The sequence below is a fragment of the Arvicanthis niloticus genome, chromosome 4 (genome assembly GCF_011762505.2).
Source record: "Arvicanthis niloticus isolate mArvNil1 chromosome 4, mArvNil1.pat.X, whole genome shotgun sequence".
Classification (NCBI taxonomy): Eukaryota; Metazoa; Chordata; class Mammalia; order Rodentia; family Muridae; genus Arvicanthis; species Arvicanthis niloticus.
Genome location: NC_047661.1, coordinates 71,775,439 through 71,784,516, shown reverse-complemented (window position 1 = coordinate 71,784,516; position 9,078 = coordinate 71,775,439). Strand labels below are relative to the sequence as shown.

Here is a 9,078-nt window from a genome sequence, read left to right as displayed (position 1 = left end):
ACTGCAACCATAATAGATATCTGAGGTCAAACTCTAGGGTCAGGAAGTAGAGTAAGATGCTCACATTGTAAATCTTGCCATAAAAGACTTTATGCACTGAGAGGGATGCTACAGCAAGCACACCCATAATTAGAACTCAGGGGAAAGTTAAAAGTAGAAACATAAGTGAGAACTGTGAACTGTAGGTAGATTAGATCTGTTGGGTAGGAGGAACCTCAAAGGGTCAAAGGGTTAAAGTTGTGCTTCTGACATCTCCCTCCTCACCGGCCCCATGCCCCTCCTCCTTGTTACTATGCCATCTGGAGGTCTCTTGTTTATTTCTCTTTCTACTATTGTTTGACTCTCCCTTCCCTTACTACACTATAAGCGCCAAGGTAAAGAGTTCTTATTTGCCCCAGTTTCAGTTATAGCCTTAACAACACACCTAGTATCTCGCACTACCATCTTCTTCTTTTTTTTTTTTTTTAAGATTTCTTTTCAGTCATATATAGATGTCTGTATCTGCATGTGGATATGCACCTGAGTTACCAGACCTGAGGAGGCCAGAGTCATTGGACCTTCTGGGGCTGGAGTTACAGACAGTTGTGAACTACATAATGTGAGTGCTGGGCTAATAACACACATGGAGAGGACCATAAAGGAGAAAGCTAAGAAAGAAAAGGGCCCACAGTCTTGGAAACTGGAGGTGATAGATTCACAAGGGACATGGAGGAAGAGCATAAAGAGAACATTTGTGGATAGGTGGTTGTCATTTCCTGCTGCAATGTCCAAAGCCATGGAGGTTATAGGTACTTAGATGTGTCAGGTGGAGGGTGCTAGGTAATACATATATAAATAAACATAATACATACATATGTGATATATTTCTTGACATGGTACCCAAAACAATAGAGAGGAATACGTGTGTGTGTGTGTGTGTGTGTGTGTGTGTGTGTGTGTGTGTGTGTATGTGTGTGTGTGTGTGTTTGTATTACATTTAGGAATATGTATAATCCTTCCTTATTATCAAAATAAAACCTCCTCATAATGTCTGAGTTTCTATCATTTCACAGTATCTAGAAAACACAAATTAGTTAGCCATTTCCACAATGATTAGCATTTAGGTTACATCTGTACATCGCTATTTTTTAATATACTATGGAGTAGAGTATCTTTGTAGAAAAATTTTAATCTAAAACCCCAGTTATTTCTTTGTGCTGCTACCTGAAAATGTTTAAATACATGTTTAAATACAATGGTACATGCCACTGTAATTGCTTTCCTAGAAGATAGCACTAACTTATACTCCTACTCACTCAATTTGATAGTTTCTGTTTTCCCACACTTTCAACCTTACTGCTAAGGTATTAAAAACAAGTAAGAAAATTACTTTTACTAAACCAATAAGTTAAAAGAAAAAGCAAGAAACTTGTTCACTAGTTAAAAGTACTGGCTGTTTTGTTCCCAGCACCCATAGTGTGTGGCCTACAACCACTTGTAACTCCAGTTCCAAGCCCTCAACATCTTCTTCTGGTCTTCAAGAGTACCCTCACACATGTAACAGACACATACAGATGCATATACATAAAAAAATTTTTAAATAATAAAATTATTTTAATATGCTTTTCCATGAAGATTTCATTCATATGTGTGAGTCTACTTTTAATTATTGTAACAAACGACTTATGGAAAAGGTTTCTTTTGGCTCATAATTTTCAAAGTATCAGTACATGACCAGATGGCACTTTGCCTCTGGGCCTATGCACGGCAATACATCGAGGTGAGCGCCTACATCAGGGCAAAGTGCTCTCGGAATAGGAACTGAAAGGCAAAGAGAAGGGAGACCTGAGTCCCATATCTCCTTGAAGAGTGATTTTTCAGGCACATATGATCTCCCATTAGGTCCTATCTCCTGAAGCTTCCATTACTTTCAAATAGTATCATAGGCCGGGTACCAAGCTTTTACAATGTGGCACTTGGAGGGACATTGGGACATTCCAGATCTAAACTGTAGCAAGTGGCTATGGGCCATCAGTCTAGTCTCTCTCATAAATTTATTTTGATAAAATTGCTGATAGGCTTATGCTCTTGTGTGTGTGTGTCTGTGTGTGTGGGGGGGGAGGGGTGTTATCTCTTGTCATTTGGTTATTCAAGATTATTTTTATCAGGTAAGGGTAATCTTTATGTTTGAAAGTAGAATGTGAAGAACTGGGAACTGGAAGCCTGCTCAGTTATGACAGTGCTTGCCATACAAGCATGAGGACTAGAGCTCAGACCCCCAGTACCCATGTGCAAAGCCAGAGCTGGCGGCTTACCTGTAATCCCAGTAAATAAGGAACAGGGATAGGAGGATCCCTGGGGACTGCTGGCCAGACAGTCTAGCTGAACTGATGAATTCCAGGTTCAGTCAGAGCCCTTGACCTCCCAAAATAAGGAGAACAATTAAAGAACATATCCTATCTCTATCTGATCTCCATATATTCTTATGACATCCTTACCTCCCTCCTCTCCAAAAAACAAAAACAAACAAACAAAACAAAAACCCAGAAAGAGACAGAAGTGGAAAGAGGTGGAGAAGGCATATTGTTGAATTTTAAATTTTCTAAAATATTCTAAGAGATATAAAAAATTTAAAAAAAAAATTAGGGCAGAATGCCAAGAGAAAGGGACTTCAGAAAACATGATAACTCTTCCTGGGCCATTGCTAAGATCAAGTGCATCATTCTCTAGTTATAGTATTCAGAAGAAAACAAAAAAACAAAACCCACAATTAACTGATTGTGTTTGTTTCTGTTCAGTGGTTCCAAGTAAGATGGAGAACAAAGGAAGAAATGAGCCAACAAAAGTAATTGATCATCAAGTTATTTAATTATCAACTTGAATCCAAAGTTCCCATCAAGCCAAATAGATCAACATTCAGTAGACTCACTGGGCCTCTGAACCCTCTGCCTCTAGGGATTTTCTATGTTCACTTGCTGCTGTGGCCTCCTGTACCTCCCCACCTTCACTGGGCGCCACACCTGCCCCTGGGCCTCTTTTGGTCCTTGAACTCAGACCATCATGCTTCTCTCTGGCAGACTGATTCTGTTCCTCTGGGAGCTGTCCATCTTCTTGGATTGACAGCACTACCTCCTCCTGCTCTCTGCTGCTCTCACCTGGTGCTCCCTGCTTCAGAGGATCTGGGTTGTTACTGTAACTTTCTTGTTTAGCATCTCCATGGTGGTCTTCCTGACTCTGTGAATCCCCTGGTACAGCTGTCTCTGAGCTGCTCTTACCTACCTCCTGAGCCAGGCTGTTGGGAGTTTCATAAAAGCCCTCATCACTCTGTGTAACTGATACCTCAGGATCTTCTCCCTCATTGTGGTCCTCCTTCCTGACTGGCTTGTCATGAGTCGTGATGGCCTTATGCTCCTTTCCTTGAGATTGCTTCTCAAGTGGTGCCAGCTCCTGGGACCTTTCTCTTGTTCCCAGTGTTTTTTCAGCCGTAGGGCTGTTTTTGTTGACTGCAAATGCATCTACTGTATCTTCCTCACTGTGTCTTGTCTCCTTTCCTGAGATAGATTCTTCCTTAATTTCAGGGAGATTCTGATTTCCTTCTTCAGAGCTTGGATCTAGCACAGCAGAGCCCTTTTCGGCATCATTTTCTCTCCTCGACCTTGGAAATTCTTGACACTTCTCATCGTGTGTTTCAGCTTCTGATGCTGGGGATCTGGTTGCTTTCTGCTCCTCTTCCCATTCACCTCTACTAAATGTTTTAGAAACATTTCTGCTCTGGCTTTGGACAGACTGGTCGCCTGTTTCATGCTCTCTTTCTTGTGCTGGTAATCTGTGGCTCTCAGATGCTCTAGCGTCAGCCTTGGGCTCCTCTAAATTTGTGGTGTCAGGTGGTATTCTGCCAGCATCCTTCCCAGCTTCTTGAGTCTCCGATAGTCTAGTATCATCCGTAGCCTCAAAAAATTCCTGTGTCTGAGATGATTTCCCGGTAGCAGCTACTACTGGCAAATCAGTGGGCACTGACTCAGTGGCTTTGTCTTCTTTCTGAAGAACTGGATCTTGTGTTGTAGAAGCCTGTTCCCCATCTTCAGTTGGACTCTGTGTCATTTGGTCACTTATCTTGGTGTCACTTTGCCTCCTGGATGGATTACTTCTTTCTCTTGGGATCTCCTGTGTTGGACTGGTGCTCTGTTTGGATACTTCTACTGTTGTATTTCTCTTAAATTGGACTCCATCATATTCTGTTGCTGGTATGTTTTGCACGACTTCCTGAGCATCTTCTTTTGGCTGTTGGTTCTCAGAGTCATTTGGCTCAGACACATTTCTTGGCAGGCTATGGGCCTTAATGTCTTCCCAAGGGCTCGCTCTAGGCTCGTCACCTGCCTCACCTTCTTCATTGCTGATCTGATCTGATGATGCCATTTCTAATGGAAGTATGAGCCTTTCTTGAGTTGGCCCGATCCCTACTACCCGCTGAGTGCCTCCAGTGATTGCTCCAAAATCTACAGCATCCATCTTCTCTGATTTAGACATCAGTCTTGGTTCTGAATTTATGGCAAAATAAGAGGGATTCAATATGCTGAAGATTGCAAGAAGAAATTCCTCAAAACTGATGGTACCATCTCTGCCAAGATCCAGAAGGTTCAGTTTTCTCTCCACAGCATGAAAGACATGTGGCTGCATGCAAACACAAAGAAAACAAAGTTTATTCACAGGGGGTCATGTGTTCTGAATATCTTCATGTCTCCCGAGAATCGTTTTTTAAAAATTTATTTAACCTTACTCCTTTTAACAGTAAAATATCCTTAAACAATGAGAACTCGTCAGTTCTGGATCCATCTTCTTATCTCAGCACTAAGCCAAGCACTACTAGCAATTACATCACGTGTGTGCTGAGCTAGAAGCATAATAGGGTTGTGACTCTGTGCAGAGGTCTGCCTCCATGAAGCAACAGTTGCACAATGGAAACCTCCCTTTCTTTGTATGACTGACTAAGCACCTGCACAGAAGAGGCAGCTGAGACTAAAAAGAAAAAAAAAAAAAAAAAAAAAAAAAAAAAAAAAAAACCTGTTCAAAGGTCAATGAAAGCAGAGAGCTGGGTAGCCAAGTGCAAAGGCCAGATAGCTTTGTGATCATTCTGCTTGGGTTACAAAGTGGCAAATAGGCGGGGGAGGAGGGGAGAGAGAAGAATGAGATCCTCACCTGAAGGAAGTCTCCAATTTCTCCCTCAAGGAGCTGTCTCAGCTCTCTGCGGGTGAGTGTTGCCTGGTTGTCGCCATCCTCAAGGGCATATTTGTGGAATATCTCAACGACACAGATGATACTTTGCCAAAACCTGGACATCTTTACAAACTCAGAAGAGGCTGCAAGAAAGAATAGGGGCTGATAGGTATTAGAACAGACACCTTATTCTGTGCTGTGATAAACAGCAACACTCATGTGTGGTAGAAACACTTTATGTCAAGAGCAGAGGAAAAGAAAATAATTCAAAACTAAGTATTGACACACACAAATGAAGCCAGCTGAGGGGCAGGGGTTAAACCTCTGAAACCCTCTGAGAGTGTCCATCCTTTTTCTTTACACCTTGGCTCAGTCTAGCCTCGTCTGCTAAGAAAGAGCGTGTAGCTATCAAGTTCATAAAGTTTTTGGAACAAAGAGAGGTCATGTTCAGAAAAATCAACCCTTTTGTAACACATTTTGACCAAATGACATTGTTCCAGAGAACTCAGTGATAGTAAAAGTCCTGACCCTACCTCATTAGTCAGCATTTAAATTAATCTATCTTTCCATCTTAATATAAATCTGAGTCCCATGCCTTATTAAGTAGAATTTATGGTATGGACTTTATATTCTTTGAAAGACTGCCCCTTGGATGGCAGGACTCCCAGCATAACATTCTGAAAAGGAATTGGCTTTTCTCTGAGCCACCGACACAGTTTCCGCAAGTCTCATGTATAATAAGCAAGGCAAGTAGCAGCAGCAGAGCCCAGGCATGCTCGAGTGTATGAGACTTACCTTGTTCAGGAGTGAGAGCAAGCGGAATGTGGGGCAGTGTGGGACAGCGGGCTGTGAGCCACTCAGGCACTGGGACCTTTTTATTGAGTCTCTAATTGCTTAGTTAGAAGGAGACACCCTCTGGGTGTAATGATCTGATTCATCACCACCAAACCCAGTCCCCGTCCTTCTCTGCCTTCAGTTCTCCCTGTGATGATTCCTTCTTTAGGTTGCTTCAGTTAAGCCTTATCAGATTCATTAGAAAGAAGAGGAAAGATCTCTTTTCCACGTACTGATTTTTGTAGCTTACAATTTTGAAGTATTTCCAGGGCTTCAGGGTGGCAAAAGAGACTTGTTTTCTTCTAGTCTTTCTGTTCTTAACCCCAGGACATAATTATATTTCTGGTTGACAAATCACAAGGTTGGCAGGGACCTCTGAAGTCATCTGATTCCTCCCTCTGCATGGAGTCTGGCCTCTGTTTGACCTAACCTTGAGGAAGGGGTGTCAATCATGTGTTTAAAATGAAGCCCTGCTTAATCATGGGACAAGTTTGAAGAAACTGGTTGATTCAGCTGTTTTCATGTTCTGCTCTCCTTTACCAAAGGCCAAGTTAGAAAAAAGCAATCTATTGTTGGATATACAAAACCTTGCTTCCACAAGACGATGCTATTTTTAGAATATGACTGACATCTGCTTTTAAAAGGCATCTTTATCATAGGATATCAGACATGAGCATCTACATTGCTGCCTTTTTTCTGTAATGGGGACGGGGAGTTACAGAAGCTGAGGTAGGACAAAAATGAATCTAAGATGCTCATTGGGAAGAATGTTTTTATTACCATACAGTTTTGGGCTCTTTTTAGAAATACGCAATTCTTTCATCTTTTTAGGTGCTTTAAAAGAGAATGGTGTGTATTTTGAGACATCTTTGCCTCTTTTTCAAAGGACATAAGAAGCAGATAGATCCATAGAAACAAGAGTAAAGGGCAAACAAAGAGGAAGTCAATGAAAAGATGAGGATGGGAAGTTGGGGAAGGCAGCAGAGGCTAAAGGAGGAGTTGTTATTTAACAAAACCATTGTTCTGAGTTTCCTGGCAAGGTAAGTACAAGTTAACTAAGGGGTGGGGGGAAATTCCCCTTGGTAGTTTGTATCATCAAGCAGTTTCTCAGCACCCCTCCTCACAATGAAACACTGCTACCAAAAGTTAACATTAGCATGAGATCAGTTTGGTTTTGACTAGTTAACATTCTATCTATACAGACTATTTTTCAAACAGGTTGTCAGATGCTGGTTTATTTAGTATAGACTGTGTTGTGTGTTCTTTCTTGCCTTAGAATGTGATGGTCAGTCTCATGAGAAGTGGTTGAAGGAACCTGTGTACGTGTCTCAGTTGGAAAAAAAAAAAGACTGGGTGGGGGTTACAAATAACTGTCTTCTAATAGCAGCCATGTCCATGGGTGTGGAAGAGAAAGGAATGTTCATGACATATCAGGTGCTTTGCACAGGCTATTTTAAGCCTGAGAGTGCTTGTACATAGTTATTATCCTCTTAATAGACAGAGAAGTTAAGCTCTTAATTGTTGAGCAACTTGTGTGTAGATGGGTGACCAGTAAATAGAAGTGTCAAGATTCAGAATCTAAATGTCTCCAGAACAGGACTCCAAGACCATAGACTTCCTATTAACTCAAAGCTCCCTGATCTGTGTAATACAGAGACTAATTTCAGCTAAAAGATTACAGCTTACACAGATGGAACTTTCTAGAATCCAGACTTGAGTTTTCCTTAAGAACCTTCTAATGAATAGAGTTGCCTGACACTAGTAGTACCTCTCCTAAAGCATGAGTTTATGTTCCTGGGTCTCTTCACATAGAGGCTGAATCATTAGGTTTTGGAGGGAGCCCTGTCATGGGAAAATTAAGTAGTTCACAAGAAACACAAAACACCCACAGTCAGCATACAGCAAATTTAGTTAGCTCTGGAACAATATCAACAGCAGCCTCCTGTTAATGAGGTGTCAGATTCCAAAGACTAAATTGTTTACTCTTGCATGACATTGTGCCTTGCTTGGCCAGATATCTTTTATTTATTTACTTTAATTTAACACTTATATGTTTGAATGCACAAATATGCATGGTCGTTGGTTCCCTTAGAGCTGCAGTTCTGTGCTGCCTGATATGGGTGGTGGGTGTTGGAACTCAGCTTTGCTCCTCTGCCAGAGCTGCAAGCTCTCTTAACCCCGAGCTCTCCAGCTCTTCAGCATTAAATATCTATGGTTTTATATTCTAGTTCCTATTCAGAAAGGCAAGGCTGCCTTTTGCCTTATCTCGGAACACTGTAAGAGAAGGCTCCTGATTCCTTATTCAACCCTTTATTGTTCCAGTATTTACTGAAAACCATGCTATTAATACTTGTACTGTGAATGAGAGGTGACTTAGAGAGTATGGTCAAAGCAGTAAGGTGATTGCTCTGTCTTGTGTTTAAAAGTCTTTAGACTGTAGTATAATAAGCCAAAGGTACCTCTACTATGACCAAAAAGAAGATCCTGGTTTCCCGTTTTTTGTTTTGTTTTGTTTTGTTTTGTTTTGTTTTGTTTTGTTTTGTTTTTGTTTTTGTCTTAAACAGATCTTTGGAATCATTCCTGGATAATGTTCTGACCTCTCTAATTTTGTTTAAGTATGGCATAGAGATGAGAAGGAGTGAGGGAAGAAGTGGGGGAGAGGAGAGGGAGATTAAAGAGGGGAGAGCAGGGAGAGGGAGAGACGATAAATCCCAAGAACTATTTCTTTTGAAAGGTCACAGCTAGAGCTTGGATAAAAGCGCCAAGTAAAACGTATATACGATAGCTAATTTGAAGAGAATAGCCAATAAAATAACTTGTAGTTTTAAATGATTATAATAATGGAAAGTTTGGCAATAAGTGAAGGTTCAGCTTCTTTTCACAATCTTTTTTTAGTTATTCAAAATGTAATGAAGGTTTATTTCAGATTATGGTAGAATTCAGAATTGGAAGACAAGGTAGATGCAAATGGGACGCATGGCTGTAAACAGGCTTGTCCAAGGGACATGTCCAAGTGGTCGTTCTCCATCTTCTTCCTCGATTTCATCTTAT

The 9,078-nt window shown here is 41.1% G+C and overlaps 1 protein-coding gene across 1 annotated transcript; it reads right to left on the bottom strand.

Moving 5' to 3' along the window:
* Nucleotides 1–2,878: 2,878 nt before the first annotated feature.
* On the bottom strand, nt 2,879–5,330 carry Tchhl1 (trichohyalin like 1). Its single transcript, XM_034501447.2, has 2 exons — nt 5,176–5,330; nt 2,879–4,650 (listed from the first exon to the last, which is right to left on the bottom strand). Exons 1-2 carry the CDS (start codon nt 5,314–5,316, stop codon nt 2,905–2,907), a joined length of 1,887 nt encoding a protein of 628 aa, XP_034357338.1. The 5' UTR covers nt 5,317–5,330; the 3' UTR covers nt 2,879–2,904.
* Nucleotides 5,331–9,078: the final 3,748 nt, after the last annotated feature.

Coding starts and splice junctions, on each gene's coding strand:
- Tchhl1 (XM_034501447.2), bottom strand. CDS start 5,316: ATGTCCAGGTTTTGGCAAAGTATCATCTGTGTCGTTGAGATATTCCAC. Junction 4,651..5,175: donor AAATTGGAGACTTCCTTCAG/GTGAGGATCTCA, acceptor GTTTGCATGCAG/CCACATGTCTTTCATGCTGT.